The sequence below is a fragment of the Bombina bombina genome, chromosome 1, assembly GCF_027579735.1.
Source record: "Bombina bombina isolate aBomBom1 chromosome 1, aBomBom1.pri, whole genome shotgun sequence".
In the NCBI taxonomy this organism is placed as follows: domain Eukaryota; kingdom Metazoa; phylum Chordata; class Amphibia; order Anura; family Bombinatoridae; genus Bombina; species Bombina bombina.
In genome coordinates this window covers 1,081,674,436-1,081,691,935 of record NC_069499.1, presented here as the reverse complement: position 1 = coordinate 1,081,691,935, position 17,500 = coordinate 1,081,674,436, and the positions used below count along the sequence as shown (strand labels likewise).

The window sequence follows — 17,500 nt, the reverse complement described above, 5'->3', positions numbered from 1 at the left end:
ATGATTGTTTAGTTTGTAAAGTTTAAAAAAAAAATAAAAAAAAATGTACGTATTAAAATAATTTTGAAAAGGTATATTTTAGTTTGATAGCTGCTTATCTTGCTATGCAGTGTGTTCTTCTTTTATAGGAGAGAAACACACTTTAAAATATAGCGGTAAAAAAATGTTTTTGTGTGATTTCTCGCCATGCCAGCTTTGAGAATCGAGCCCATATTTATGTAAGGCCTAAAGAGATGTAGAAAACAGTCTGGCCAGCAAGCCAGTGGGCTAGAAGAGGGGTGCCAACAAATTAGTTTGAGATTTATGTGTTTTTTGCAGTTTTATTGGTGTGAGCTACATATGTGGGCATTGTGCACTGAATGTTATGTCATAGTGCCACAACAGGATTTGCTCATATGAAGCACCCGTTTTCTAATTGAGGCCACACAATTGGCGCACAGTATATGAGTGCAAACACATTTTATAGATATGTTCTTACCTTGCGGACATATTGTCATAACTAGTTGCATGAAAATAAGAAGCTGAATTTAGCGCCTAAGAATGTGAGCAGCGCATTCATTGGCTGTTAAATTCATGTTCTTATTGGACCCTACTGTACTTCACTATAATTGGATATTTATGTAACAGGAAGAAGTAGAAATATCCTTTATTGGAATTTAGAGATTTTTTTTATCACAGTTATTGTATTACATATAGTTTTGGCTTTGGATTTTGCTTAACAGTTGCTGATTTTTTTTAAATGTATATTATAAGTTTATATTTGCAGTAAAATAGTTTCACTCTTTTTTTTTTCTATTGGATTGATGAAGTTAATTGTTAAGTAATGTTTCATGTATTTCCAAATGTGTAAATATTTCCTCACATTTTCTCACAGATTTAAGACTATATTTTTATGTAGTTACAGGATAGTAGTGGTGTTTGTCACAGTTCTTCCATTTGGCAATAATTTCCTGTAAGAAAATAAAGACAGTATAAAAACATGAAGTAAGCTGTAAAGGATAAGGCTGCTGTGTCCCATTTTTGGCAGAGATGATCTGATGAGAATTTGTTGCTTTACTATTCTTAGAGTATTGGTCATCAAGGTTAAGAAGGGAATAATTAGGACCTAGAATAAGTTGTGACATTCTAGCCACTCATATTAATAATCCCTTGAAAAGACCAAAATTTTTAATTTTTTGCAATCAAATTTGGTCTGCTTTGTCAAATATCCGAAATTGTCAGAATTTTAGTACAACTAAGCTGTTTTTAATATAAATAACACATTGTAGAAATGTTTCTACACCTTTCTGAAGATCACTGAAGAGTTGTAAAATAGAATTGTACCATGAGGAACAATTTGAAAGGCAGAGTTCAAATGTACTCAGTCATGGATACAGCAAGTCATCACCAGAATCAAATGTACAAGAAAACAAATGTGCAGACGGCTCTTTACAGTGTTTGCTACAGAGTATAGGAAACTGCCTCCATATTGATTTTGATCAATGTAATTTCTCAAGTCAAAACATTTAACAAAAAAAGTTCAATGAAATCTGAAATTAAAGTTTATTTTCTAGCAAGAACCAGCAATAAAAGTTTTTTTGAATTATAAGGATCATATTCTCAAAAGAGTTTTGGTAAAATGTAATGGTATTGGTATTGCAATCTGTACAATATATTATTCCAATGAGAAGATTTCGTATTTAGTAGAAAATGTATTGCCATACTTTTTGTCTTTATCAAAATATATCACAAAGAATACAAAATAAATATTTGCCAGCTAAGATATTAGAAGATTGTGCAATTGATAAACTGCACCAAACTAAGAACACTTTGGTTCCACAAAACAAAAAGGTATAATCCTGTATATAATTACCTAATGACTTAAAGCCCTGACACAGTGTAGATGGGTATACAGTTCATACATATATATATATATATATATATATATATATATATATATATATATATACCCTTATTACCCCCTCCATATTGAATAAACGGTTAAAGTGGCAATAGTGAACCAGGAAAATAAAATTACTATAGATAAGACTTTATTTAAACCCCTGATCCTATCTTTAGAGGTCAAAGAATAACAAGACTGCACACTGATTCCTGTTAATTATGCTATAAGTTTTATTTAACCCCATTTCTACCATTACTTGTAAAAACGTTGCATTCCCGGTTAATTTATATCAAAGTATAAGCATACATAGAAAGACTGTGTCAAAGCGAGATGATCACAGTTGTGAAGCTATGGATCACTTAGAGCATGATTTGTCAAAGCAAACTTAAAGAGAGAAAAAGATACTACCTAAAAAAAACATAAGTTTAAAATGATAAATCAGGAGAACGTCCATTTCTCTTACTAGGTGTATCCAGTCCACGGATTCATCCTTACTTGTGGGATATTCTCAATCCCTACAGGAAGTGGCAAAGAGAGCACACAGCAAAGCTGTCCATATAGCTCCCCTCAGGCTCCGCCCCCCCAGTCATTCTCTTTGCCGCTCTAACAAGGAGCATCTTCACGGGAGGGTAAAGAGTATGTGGTGTTAGATTTGTAGTTTTTATTTCTTCAATCAAGAGTTTGTTATTCTAAAATAGTACCGGTTTGTACTATTTACTCTGAGGCAGAAAGTGATGAAGATTTCTGCTGAGAGGAAAAAGATTTTAGCATGTTGTAACTAAAATCCATTGCGTTTCCCACGCAGGACTGTTGAGTACCGGAGAACTTCAGTTGGGGGGAACAGTTTGCAGGCTTAACTGCTTAAGGTATGCTCAGTCATTTTTTTCTAACAAGACCTGGTAATGCTAGAAGACTGATAGAAATCCCCATGTGGGAAGGTAAGCCATTTTCTGAGACGCAGTATAGAAGGATGGCTTCAGTTAAGGGCTTAAATACTGGTAGACACTGTGATGGGCTAAATCGATTACTTTATTAGTGTATTCTTAGATTTGTCAAGTGTTTTAGACGTTGGAAAACACTTTTGGGGTTTTTATTACGCCTGGCATATTGTAAGACACCTAATCTGACTCAGGAAGGCCCCATAACTCCGGAATGAAGAAGGAGGGGGCCTCATTTTCGCGCCTCAGTTGCGCAGTTGTTTTGCAAGGCAGCTTCATGCAGCTTCACATGTAGAGTCCTGAGAGTGCAGGAGGACTTCAGGGAGGCTTATTTTCTTCTACAAATAACCCAAAAGGAAGGTAGGGCCACAGCAAAGACTGTGGCACCGTGCTGTAGTGTGTTAAACCGGTAGTTTACTTCAATTTGCTCCGGTTTGGGCAATAAGGGGTTAATTGATTTGAAAATTTGTGTGCAATCATTTCAAAGCATCAAAAAGTGATTTTTACTGTATTGTAGTTCTGTCTAAGTCTGTCAAACATGTCTGAGTCTTCAGATAGACCTTGTTCATTATGTTTAAAAGCCATTGCGGTACCCCCATTGCATTTGTGTATAAAGTGTGCTAAAACATCTAAGCATTTTAAAGACCATACAGTGACACTTAAAAATGTAGCCCAAGATGATTCTTTAACGGAAGGTAATGAGGATAGTCCTTCTTCCTCTCCCCATGTGTCGACACCAGTTACGCCCGCGCAAGCGATGCCTAGTACCTCTAGCGCATTGGCCCCTATTACTTTACAACAATTAGCAGCAGTAATGGATGATTCCCTTGCAGCATTTTTATCCAAACTGCCAGTTTTTCCAAAAAAGCGCGATAGCTCAGGTTTAAATACAGAGGATGATCAATCAGAAGCTTTGGATGATTTATCTGTAGTACCCTCACAACACTCAGAAGTAGCAGTGAGGGACGGTCTGTCTGAGGGAGAAATTTCTGACACAGGAAAAGTTTCTCAGCGGGCAGAGTCAGATTCCTTAGCGTTTAAATTTAAGCTGGAACACCTCCGCGTACTGCTTAAGGAGGTTTTAGCTACGCTGGATGATTGTGACCCCATGGTGGTCCCAGAAAAATTGTGTAAAATGGACAGATTTTTAGAGGTCCCTGTATACACTGAGGCATTTCCGATCCCAAAGAGGGTGGCGGATATTGTGACTAGGGAGTGGGAGAGACCAGGGGTACCCTTTGTCCCCCCCCCCTATCTTTAAGAAAATGTTCCCCATAAACGACCCCAGGCAGGACGCGTGGCACACGGTCCCTAAGGTAGAGGGAGCTGTTTCAACACTTGCTAAGCATACAACTATACCAATAGGGGACAGTTGTGCTTTCAAAGATCCTATGGATAAAAAATTGGAAGGATTGGTGAAGAAAATATTTGTTCAGCAAGGTTTTCTTCTTCAACCAATTGCCTGCATTATTCCGGTAACTACTGCAGCGGCATTTTGGTTTGAGGCTCTGGAGGAGTCGCTCCAGAGGGAGACTTCATACGACGAGGTCATGGATAGAATTCATGCTCTAAAGCTGGCTAATTCTTTTATCACTGATGCCGCTTTCCAATTAGCTAAGTTAGCGGCGAAAAACTCAGGTTTTGCCATCATGGCGCGAAGAGCGCTTTGGCTCAAATCGTGGTCGGCGGATGTGTCGTCCAAAACGAAACTGTTAAATATTCCTTTTAAGGGGAATACCCTATTCGGCCCAGAGCTGAAAGAAATTATTTCGGATATCACTGGGGGAAGGGCCATGCCCTTCCACAAGATAGGCCGTTTAAGGCCAAAAACAAGGCTAATTTTCGATCCTTTCGCAACTTCAGGAGCGGACCCACTGCAACCTCTGCTGCCGCAAAGCAAGATAACGCTTCACAGCCCAAAGCAACCTGGAAACCCTTGCAGGGCTGGAATAAGGGTAAACAGGCCAAGAAGCCTGCTCCTGCTACCAAGACAGCATGAAGGGGTAGCCCCCGATCCGGGATCGGATCTAGTAGGGGACAGACTTTCCCTCTTTGCTCAGGCTTGGGCAAGAGATGTTCCAGATCCCTGGACATTAGAAATAGTTGCTCAGGGGTATCTTCTAGAATTCAAGGATTCTCCCCCAAGGGGAAGGTTCCACATTTCTCGTTTGTCTTCAGACCAAACAAAGAAACAGGCGTTCTTACGCTGTGTAGAAGATCTACTAAAAATGGGAGTGATACACCCAGTTCCAATTGCAGAACAAGGACTGGGTTTTTACTCAAACCTGTTCGTAGTTCCCAAAAAGGAGGGAACTTTCAGGCCAATCCTGGATCTAAAAATTCTAAACAAATTCCTCAGAGTTCCATCTTTCAAAATGGAAACCATTCGGACAATCTTGCCGATGATCCAGGAAGGTCAATATATGACTACCGTGGATCTAAAGGATGCGTACCTACATATTCCTATCTACAAAGATCATCATCAGTTCCTAAGGTTCGCCTTTCTGGACACGCATTACCAGTTCGTGGCCCTTCCTTTCGGGTTGGCCACCGCTCCCAGAATTTTCACAAAGGTGCTAGGGTCCCTTCTTGCTGTACTAAGACCGCGGGGCATTGCAGTAGCACCTTACCTAGACGACATCTTTATACAGGCGTCATCTTTTCACAGAGCCAAGGCTCATACGGACATTGTTCTGGCCTTTCTAAGGTCTCACGGGTGGAAGGTGAACATAGAAAAAAGTTCTCTGTTTCCGCTTACAAGGGTTCCCTTCCTGGGTAGAAATGAAAATCTTTCTGACAGAGGTCAGGAAGTCAAAGCTTTTGAATACTTGCCGAGTTCTTCATTCCATTCCTCTGCCTTCTGTGGCTCAGTGCATGGAGGTAATTGGTTTGATGGTTGTGGCAATGGACGTAGTCCCTTTTGCCCGAATTCATCTAAGACCACTGCAACTGTGCATGCTCAAACAGTGGAATGGGGATTATGCAGATTTGTCTCCTCAAATACAAATGGACCAGAAAACCAGAGACTCTCTTCTCTGGTGGTTGTCTCAGGATCACCTGTCCCAGGGAATGAGTTTCCGCAGACCGGAGTGGATCATTGTCCCGACCGATGCCAGTCTGTTAGGCTGGGGTGCGGTCTGGGACTCCCTGAAAGCTCAGGGTCTATGGTCTCGGGAAGAATCTCTTCTCCCGACATTTTGGAACTGAGAGCGATATTCAATACGCTCCAGGCGTGGCCTCAACTAGCGGAGGCCAAATTCATCAGATTTCAGTCGGACAACATCACGACTGTAGCGTACATCAATCATCAGGGAGGAACAAAGAGTTCCCTAGCGATGAAGGAAGTATCCAAGATCATCAAATGGGCGGAGGATCACTCCTGCCATCTATCTGCAATTCACATCCCAGGGGTAGACAACTGGGAGGCAGATTTTCTAAGTCGTCAGACTTTCCATCTGGGGGAGTGGGAACTCCACCCAGAGGTTTTTGCTCAGCTGACCCAGCTATGGGGCATTCCAGAATTGGATCTGATGGCGTCCCGTCAGAACACCAAACTTCCCCTTTACGGATCCAGATCCAGGGATCCCAAGGCGGCATTGATAGATGCATTAATAGCACCTTGGTCATTCAGTCTAGCTTATGTCTTTCCACCGTTTCCTCTTCTCCCTCGGCTAGTAGCCAGAATCAAACAGGAGAAGGCTTCGGTAATTTTGATAGCACCTGCGTGGCCACGCAGGACTTGGTATGCAGACATGTCATCGGTCCCGCCATGGAAACTGCCATCGAGGCAGGATCTTCTAATTCAAGGTCCTTTCAAGCATCAAAATCTAGTTTCTCTGCAACTGACTGCTTGGAGATTGAACGCTTAATTCTAGCTAAGCGTGGTTTCTCTGAATCAGTTATAGTTACTCTGATACAGGCCAGAAAGCCTGTGACCAGGAAAATTTACCATAAGATATGGCGGAAATATCTTTGTTGGTGTGAATCCAAGGGTTACTCGTGGAGTAAGGTTAGGATTCCAAGGATATTGTCTTTCCTCCAAGAAGGATTGGAGAAAGGTTTGTCAGCTAGTTCCTTAAAGGGACAGATATCTGCTCTGTCTATCCTGTTACATAAGCGTCTGGCAGCTGTACCAGACGTTCAGGTGTTTGCACAGGCCCTAGTTAGAATCAAGCCTGTTTACAAGCCTGTGGCTCCTCCATGGAGTCTAAACTTAGTTCTTTCAGTTCTTCAAGGGGTTCCGTTTGAACCTTTGCATTCCATAGATATTAAGTTATTATCTTGGAAAGTTTTGTTTTTAGTAGCCATTTCTTCTGCTCGAAGAGTTTCTGAATTGTCTGCTTTGCAGTGTAATTCACCCTATCTGGTGTTCCATGCAGATAAGGTTGTTTTGCGCACCAAACCTGGTTTCCTTCCAAAAGTGGTTTCTAATAAGAATATTAACCAGGAAATCATTGTTCCTTCTCTGTGTCCTAATCCAGTTTCTAAGAAGGAACGACTTTTACACAATCTTGACGTGGTTCGTGCTTTAAAATTCTATTTAAAAGCAACTAAAGATTTCAGACAAACATCATCATTGTTTGTTGTCTATTCTGGTAAGAGGAGAGGTCAGAAAGCGACTGCTACCTCTCTTTCCTTCTGGCTGAAAAGCATCATCCGATTGGCTTATGAGACTGCTGGACAGCAGCCTCCTGAACGAATTACAGCTCATTCCACCAGAGCTGTGGCTTCCACATGGGCTTTCAAGAATGAGGCTTCTGTTGAACAGATTTGTAAGGCAGCGACTTGGTCTTCACTGCATACATTTGCCAAATTTTACAAATTCGATACTTTTGCTTCTTCGGAGGCTATTTTTGGGAGAAAGGTTTTGCAAGCAGTGGTGCTTTCCGTTTAGGTTACCTGACTTGTTCCCTCCCTTCATCCGTGTCCTAAAGCTTTGGTATTGGTATCCCACAAGTAAGGATGAATCCGTGGACTGGATACACCTAGTAAGAGAAAACAGAATTTATGCTTACCTGATAAATTACTTTCTCTTACGGTGTATCCAGTCCACGGCCCGCCCTGGCATTTAAGTCAGGTTCAAATTTAATTTTTTACAATAACTACAGTCACCACTGCACCCTATGGTTCTCCTTTTTCTCCTAACCGTCGGTCGAATGACTGGGGGGGCTGAGCCTGAGGGGAGCTATATGGACAGCTTTGCTTTGTGCTCTCTTTGCCACTTCCTGTAGGGATTGAGAATATCCCACAAGTAAGGATGAATCCGTGGACTGGATACACCGTAAGAGAAAGTAATTTATCAGGTAAGCATAAATTCTGTTTTTTCTTCTGGAGAAATTCACCATAATTTGCCCCAGCTCGCATTCTAAACAGCGCATATTAATAGGTGCCAATTTTTTGATAAATTTGTGCACACCCGTGCGCCTCTCCAAGGGCGAGCTGCATAGAACTCGGAGGAGAATATAGTGGAGAATTCTCGTAGCCTTTGATAAATCTAGCCCTTTAACATGCAGTCAGGATTTATCAAGCAGCGGTCATCAGACTGCTGCTTCCCTACCCTGTTCTCCACCTCTTTTCGATCTACCTGTACTTGTCCGACCAGGGAGATTGGCAGGGAACGGGGGTTGCACGCAAGCGCACAGGAGTGCTCGCGTGCAGTGTTACAATCTGGCAGCGGATTGCTGCCCGCCAGAGGAGAGCTCAGACAGACGGGCTAAAATGTACGCCTCTGTCCGTCATGGATTGATAAATTGAGCTCAAAGACTTTATTTCCCCGTCAACCATGACCGCTAATTCACTAAAAGAAATAAAGAGGAAAGGTAAAGTGTGAATGGCAATTGGGAAGCAATTAAGCTATAAATCTGCTGTTCTTTTTTTTGCACTATTACACATATATCAACTCTTTTTAAAATCACATACCAGATTATTAATGTTCCTGAACACTCCTGATTACTGAAGGATTGTCCCAATTTGTGTTCAGAGTCACTTAGTCTGCAGTTGACCCTTTAGTTGTCCCATTGTTGTATTACTGTTTTGCAGCAGTCTTCACGCATTGCAAGAGATTATTTAAAAATGATTGTGTACATTTAATAGAATAGAGCCAGTAGGAAATCATATTTCATATCTTGTAAAAAGCAAGTAAACATTGTGTTATAAATATTAAATATTAATAGGATTAATAGAATCACCTCTAATTGGCTGTGAACCTCAAACCTTTACAGGAATAATCTATCTGTTCACAAAAACTCATACAATTAAAAATAAATTGTTGGTAATACTTGTAGGGTAAAAATTGGGATGGTATCACAATATTTTATTTTTATAATAAAACCTGCTTTCAGCATCAAAACAGCTTTGAGTTTTTAATGTTATAAATACTAGACAGTGACAGATTTTTTTTGCTTTTACAATAAAAAATATGATATATGAACATGGGTGTGATAATGTTGAAACTGTTTTCCACTTAGGATGCCAATAAACCACATAATAAATTGACCAATTTAATATGAGCTCAGACTAATTTTAAAAGCTTGTAAGTCGTTTTATGGTAAGCAATGCAAATAATACATTTATAAATATGTATTTAATTACAAATGTGTTGATAATGAGGCTTCCCCCCCCCCCCCTATTGAATATACCTCAATGACGTTGCAAAAATGTCTGTTGATGTGCAGTATTGTGTTTGTAACTTAATATATATGCAAATAACTTCTTCTTTTGTAATACAGAATCAGCGGGTTCCGGCAGACATGATCTTCCTAAGGACATCAGAAAAAAATGGTAAACATCTGTTCCCCATTGCTCTTCTGTTCCCAATCCTTATTTCAAATGTCACTTAGAGAAAAAAGAAGAGACAATTATTTTTCTTAATTTCTTCCAAAGTAGGTTTAAATAACTTAAAACAGCTGATGCTATTGTAAGACAATGATTTGTTAGGGCCAGTAATGCAAAAATTACATACTCTGTCTACCTTTGTAGTGTAACGCACATAGTTAAAGTTTTGCACAGGAGCCGTAAACACTGCTGTTTGTGTGTAGGATTTGACCTGTGATTAGGGGCTACATGCAACTTCTGCTCTTGATTAGCTGACCCTGTTCTTCTATGGAACCAACATTATTTGTTTCTATGGGACCTACAATGTTTGTTGCTTCAAAGTGACACTTTACCTATGAGTTTAAACACTCTGCAGGGGTGCTGTATTATTGTTGTATACCACATAACTACATGAAGAACTTCTTGCTAACTCAGTTTAGTGTGCTAATGGATTAGCACTCGAGCAATATCAAACAGGATTTTAATGTGCACCCTCATGCAAGTCTATTATATGAGTGATAAAATAACTTGAGACTTGTAATAGTAACCCAAAATAGAAGCATTATTGTGTTTGAGCTCCACTTGTAATCTAGGCCTTAGTAAACTAGGATTGAAAGTACAAAAAGGCACGCTTTAATGAATCACAACCAGTGTCTTTTTTGTGCTAGAATGTCCCTTTAATGTTTAAAGGGACATTATACACTCATTTTTTCTTTGCATAAATGTTTTGTAGATGATCTTTTTATATAGCCCATGAAGTTTGTTTTAAAAAAAAAATGTTTAGTTTTGCTTATTTTTAAATAACATTGCTCAGATTTTCAGACTCCTAACCAAGCCCCAAAGTTTTATGTGAGTACTGATGTATACCTTCTCCAGCTTGCTCCTGTTTGTGTAAAGGGTCTTTTCATATGCAAAAGAAGGGGGAGGGGGGAAAAGTGTCTTATTTCCCACTTGCAGTGGGCTTTCCAGCTGCCTTTTCAACAAAGCTAAACTGAAAGCTTCTAAGTAAGTTTTTAAACAGTTTTATACTGGATTTTTATATCGGTATCTGTGCATCTTATTCTTTATAGTAAAGTCTATTACATGCAGTTATATGAAAATGAGTGTATACTGTCCCTTTAAGTATTGCTTTTCTAGGTTTAAACTAGGGAACCTTTTAAACAAGATGCAACCTGTTCTTTTATAGTCACAATCCTAGAAAATACTTAAAGGGATTATGTACTCAATTAAAATGTAGAAACTTGTCACAAACAAACATCTGCATGGTCAGATATGTAACTAAGATGTCTTTTAATGTTTTAATATAATTATACATTTTATTGTATAAAAAGTTGCATTTTATAAAGTTAATTATTCATTGGCATGCCCCCCCATACACGTAGATAACCCAAATAAAAACAAAATGACCGTAAGAGTTCAAAAATGTATAGACATTTCATGGAAACGCCTTTCTATTAATTGTTAAAAAAAAACTATATGTGCTTGGAGATGCAGCTGGAGAACATATTTGGGTCACTGACCGTTACAGACTGATTAGCAAAACTCTTTGTTGTATAACTTACTGTGACCGGCAATCCACTGTTAAATACAGTAGAATATTATAAATCAATGCATTATTCAAAGATAACATAAATTAACTTTTAAACTATGAATTTCAAATTTTAACTTCCCTGTCATGTGACAGGCATCAGCTAATCACAGACACATATATAAATTATGAGTTCTTTGCTCTTCAACAAAGTACACCAAGGTAGCAGAAAATTTAATGATTTTTTTAAATAGTTCTATCTAAAATACTCTCTAAAATTTCATTTTGACTTTTTATATCCTTTTAATAGTTACTAAACTCTCATCCTAAAACTGTTAACTGTTTCTGAGAGATTTTTAAATCTAAAATACTTTACTGGTATCTATTTCTTTGTTTACTTGGCTTTTTTTTTTCCAGATTAATTTATTTTTTCAACTTCTATTCATGATTTGTTTTCCTGCTAGGGTGCATGTTCTGTTCATTATAAAAGTATGAGTGAAATAATATAACACACTTTTACAATTATAGTTTTGCCGTATCTCCACATGCATTTAGAAACAGCAATCTGGGATAATCTCCATTACTAAATTCCTTTTTTTGTCACTTGTAAAACTGTACCAGAGGGAGTCATTACAGAGATCAGACTAACCAGGCACAACTTTACAGCACTTTAGGGATTTTCAGATGTAGGAGGGTCAAAACAGGAGCTAAGGAGATGTTGCTGATGATCAAATAAGGATTATTTAAAAAAAAAAAAAAGATTAAAAATGAATTACACTTGAAGTGATTAATACATATGTTTTATTCTGCAAATATCTGTAGTCTTTGTTACATTGTGATGCTAAATGTAAAAACTGTTACAGGATCGTGCTTTTTGCGCACTGATCAGTTAGATGGGGAGACCGACTGGAAGCTGCGTCTACCTGTGACCTGTACACAAAGGTTGCCAACAGCTGCTGTAAGTGTCTAGCATCATTTAATATAAATCTGGAATTCCAAAATCCAAACTTATTCTGAAATCCAAACTTTTTAATATATATTTTTTTTTTTATCAAAAATTACTATTTTTCTCTGCCTGTAAGTCACAATCTTCTCCCAATGTGTCTTTGTTTTTTTGTCTATAGTCTATATTTATTTAACAATAAATATTGCCTTTCTGATTATAGTACTGTAGTATCTTTCTGAGGGTACTATGTATACAAAAGTATTAAAAATGATATAAAAATACATTTAGGTTACATGTATAAGCCGTTTAATGACATGTAATATTGCCTAAATTACATTAGATATATTTGTTTACACTTGCTCCTATCCCCTCTCCAAACTGTCCTATTTTACAGATGCAAATATTCTAAAATGCAAACTTTAATAAAGACTTGGTTGAAAGAATGGAAACTATGAGTTTTTTTTATTTTTATTAAGAAACTCCATTATTTTTGTGAAATGAAAACATACCGTAAACAAATGAGTTTTGAAAGTTCTTAATTTATTTTTTATTTTTTCAAAATAGAATTCTACTTTAACAGATGTATACCTGCAAAAACATCCAAGCATATTAAAAAACATTAAGTATAAAATTACCAAATTTAAATGTGATTGTAAAGTTTAATGAATTGAAGTCCAGTATCTAAAAATAATCTTAAAAACAGGAGCACTTTAATTCATTAAATTTTACAAAGATGCTTCTTTTTTAAAATATTTACCATTGCGTTACGGTAAATAGACCGCCGCTCTCTGTCCGCATATCCTAATGTATTGAGCAGATTAATGACAAATTCAGCTTCCTCCAATCATTGCATGCCCCCTTTGGCGCCCAGTTCATGGGACAGGCAAAGCATCTTTGTAAATGTTAATTAATTAAATTACCCCTGTTTTTAAGATTATTTTTAGATACTGGGCAATAATTCCTTAACTTAAGAATCACTTTAAAGTGAAGGTCAATTTGGATAAATTAGTGCCCGGTTTTTAATAAACTTATTAAAAACAAGGGCACTTTAATTCATCAAAATTGACATTTCACTCCTTTACTTCAAAAACGTACCTTTTAATCCCTAATGCCGATCCATCGATTTCCCCTGGCCGTCGGAAGCCTCTTCTTACGTCAGAAATGATGAATCTGGCTTCCTCCCATCATGGCTTTCCCCCCGGGGGGGTCATGACCTGATGCAAAGCCGTGATTGGAGAAAGCCGGATTCGTCATTTTGGACCCGCGAAGGGCTTGCGACGGGCGGAGGAAGTGCTGCAGCGGCTGATGGGATTAAAAGGTAAGTTTTTGAGGAAAAGGAGTGAAATTTCAATTTTGATGAATTAAAGTGTCCTTGTTTTAAATTGGTTTTTAAAAACCGGGCACTAATTCATCCAAATTGACCTTCACTTTAAGTAGGGCTGATGGTATTCATTAAATTACTACATTGTTATTTTTTTACTGCTTGCAAAGAAAATTAAAAAAAAATATGCATATTTTATTGCGTTATTAAAATACTTGCAGACTAAATACTAAGGGCTAGATTACAAGTGGAACGCGGATTTATCACGGTAGCAATTAGCGCTTATAAAAATTAATAAGAGATCAGATCTCTCAAATTGTAGCATTTATATGTTTTAATAAAATTACTGCACTAGGCAGTATTGGGGGGGGGGGGGGGGGTTAAAGTTGTTGGTAGTGGGGGGTTAAAAAATCTGGCCCTAAATAGGAACAATTTAGGATGGTAGTTTGTAAATAGTTTGAGTTAAGTACTAGTACAAGTCACAACATTAATTCAGTGTTGGCACTATTAAACTGCTAGAACTCAGAAGCAAAGGGGGTTTAGGAAGCAGTGTCTCTGTTCAGTACTTTTCACAATTCACAAAATATCCAAAGCGTCTTCACAATCCTTTCTCCCAAATATGTCACAGGTTCACTGTCCATATAATTAAATCAGTGATTACTCATAGGCACACTCTCTGTATAGTTAAATCAGATATTTCTCATAGGTACGCTGTCCATATGATTAAATAAGTTATTACTCGTAGGTACGCTGTCCATATGATTAAATAAGTTATTTCTCGTTGGTACACTGTCCGTATAATTAAATCAATGATTACTCGTAGGTACGCTGCCCATATGAATAAATCAGTGATTACTCGTAGATACACTATCTGTATAATTAAATCAGTGATTACTCATAGGTGCGCTGTCCATATGATTAAATTAGTGATTACTCGTAGATACTCTGTATAATGAAATCAGTGATTACTAAGTGGTTATTTATTGGGTAGTACTATACCTCCTTCTCAATATGCTTTTTAATATTACCTATATACAGTAAGTACTTAGATTCAATGATACAGACTGTGTGTCTGACATAAATTTTACTTTGAGAGAAGGAGGTGTGCGGATGCATTGGATATTATGTAGTCTGGAAATAGACTTGTGAATTGAGAAGTATCTCTACATTCTTGAAATACTTTTACAACTTTTGTGTATTTTCTTAACAGAACTTGTCATTTAAAAGAACTATTGTTCCAATAGAAATGCTTTTGACACATAGGGACAATCGTAGATTCCTTAATTTCCTTTGGCATTCGTTGACCCATTTACTATACATCAGACTTACAAGCTCAGCTCAAATTGAGCATCATTGGTCAAAACAATATCATCTGCCAATAATCATCCAATTTCCTCAGGCCATCCAGATGTTTCATCTTTCAAAATTCCTCAGCTTATGTTTAAAGTGCCCTCTAAGAATAACTCTGCTAGCATTGTGGTTATAGAGGAATGTTTATCTTCTGAATCCCAACCAAACAGTGTGAAAAAGTAGCATTTATTTATGACTATTTAAATATTGGATTTGCCACACTTTAAAAATAGTACAAAGCGCTATGATACCAGGCTCGTCTGTCACCTCCCAAGGCAAATGTTTGTCGTGTGTGTGATAAATCCAAAAGTGCTTTGTTCTAAAATCTCTGACACCATAATGTCACTTTTTACTTAATTGATGATAACTGTTAATCTGATGTTACCTTCTTAAATAGCAACATTCAAAAATATTTTGAAAGTACTTGCCACATTTTTTTTAATTTAAGGTGTCTTCTCCACTTTTACAACGATCAAAAGATAGTTAAGAACATGCAGGTTTTTTTTTTGTTTTTTTTCTTTTAGGCTGAAATATTAACTGGCTATAAAAACATTGTTTTAATATGTTTTGATTAATTATATTCTATGATTATGAAGACTTTTATCTATTTTTGGCATTAAGGAATTACAATCATTTTAGAAGCTAGTTGCACTTTTGGCAGACATTTTAATTTTAGTTAGTAATTCTCAACCATTTTTTTTTTAATTCATTTTTTTTTTTTATTTTCGTACATTATAGAATCATTTAGGTCTCACTATTTATTTATAAAAACACTTTTTTAATTAAAATAAGATGTCACAAAGTAAAATGTATTTTAGAACCAATGTCTGTTCAGTAAAGTTGCCATAAAAATGTAACTTCTTTAATTTTAATGCATTTTTATTTCATTACAATTATTTGCAAAGTACAAAGCCTTTTGACCTGGCTCAAGATCAAAGGCCAGCGCTACCAAAACCCGAGCGATACATTGTTATTTATGTGTTTGGATTTTTTTTCAGTGAAATACACAAACGTGGCACAACTGTGCTGACATTTAAAAGACTATTTAGATTTTAATTTAACATATATTCAATTTAAAATAATTTCTTAAACAAATTGGAGAAAATCCTTTTCTAAAATTGACACAAGTGTTCATTATTTACATATATATTTTTCATCTCTTCTTTAGGATCTTCTTCATATCAGGTCTTATGTGTATGCAGAAGAACCAAACATTGACATACATAATTTTGCAGGAACCTTTACACGGGTGAGGTTTTTTTATAATTTTTCTAATTCGTTTTTTTTGCGTTACTTTTATTTCAGTAATTAACTCTAATGGATACACATGATGATCGTTGCATAAATAGTTTTTTAATATATGTGATTATTAATAACAATTATAAGAATTTCTGACCTTATTATCCTCATGTTGATTCTGTATATGTGTATATAAGTATATATGTGTGTAAGCTTGTGCTTGGCCAGTTGCTCCCAAATATGTCACAGGTAGACTGTCTGTATAATTAATTCAGTGATTACTCTGATTGTGCGATGCCGCCCCCTGCTTGTGCTTGGTCAGTTGTGTGCGAGTAGGGGATATCAATCATCATGTTTCCATATTTCAAACAATGTAATGGAAAGGGTGCTCTCACTTCTTACATTTGCGATCTGGATGACCAGCCTAATAAATGATAAATCAAGTAACTCACACTAGCTGTTTTTATCAATGCTATTTTTAACTGTGATGTTTCAAGGTGGTCTAAGGAAGGTGCTAACCACATGGAAATTTAAAAATAGCATTGATATCACCAGCAATGGTCACCTCTCACTTAGTATATCACTTAGTATATCAGTTTGGGTTAATTTATTTGTATACATACATACAAAAAATGTATGCATATAAAAAAATACTGAAGCACTAATATTTTGGCAGTGAGAGCTTGGGAATATTTTATATATATATATATATATATATATATATGTGTGTGTGTGTGTATATATATATATATATATATATATATATATATATATATATATATATATATATATATATATATATATATATATATATATAATGTGTGTGTGTATGTATATATATATATATATATATATATATATATATATATATATATAATATATACAGTTGCAAGAAAAAGTATGTGAACCCTTTGGAATGATATGTATTTCTGCACAAATTGGTCATAAAATGTGATCTGATCATCATCTAAGTCACAACAATAGACAATCACAGTCTGCTTAAACTAATAACACACAAAGAATGAAATGTTCCATGTTTTTATTGAACACACCATGTAAACATTCACAGTGCAGGTGGAAAAAGTATGTGAACCCCTAGACTAATGACATCTCCAAGAGCTAATTGGAGTGAGATGTCAGCCAACTGGAGTCCAATCATTGAGATGAGATTGGAGGTGTTGGTTACAGCTGCCATGCCCTATAAAAAACACACACCAGTTCTGGGTTTGCTTTTCACAAGAAGCAGTGCCTGATGTGAATGATGCCTTGCACAAAAGAGCTCTCAGAAGAACTACGATTAAAGGACCAGTCAACACAGTAGATTTGCATAATCAACAAATGCAAGATAACAAGACAATGCAATTGCACTTAGTCTGAACTTCAAATGAGTAGTAGAATTTTTTTCTGACAATTTTAAAAGTTATGTCTTTTTCCACTCCCACTGTACCATGTGACAGCCACCAGCCAATCACAAATGCATACA

At 36.7% G+C, this 17,500-nt stretch overlaps 1 protein-coding gene across 1 annotated transcript in view; it reads left to right on the top strand.

Moving 5' to 3' along the window:
* ATP9A (ATPase phospholipid transporting 9A (putative)) overlaps positions 1–17,500 on the top strand; it is a 421,913-nt gene that overhangs the window by 135,717 nt on the left and 268,696 nt on the right. Inside the window, exons 6-8 of the mRNA XM_053693787.1 lie at positions 9,549–9,600; positions 12,025–12,119; positions 15,947–16,027. Coding sequence (XP_053549762.1) covers positions 9,549–9,600; positions 12,025–12,119; positions 15,947–16,027 — 228 coding nt within the window. The remainder of the gene's footprint in view (positions 1–9,548; positions 9,601–12,024; positions 12,120–15,946; positions 16,028–17,500) is intronic.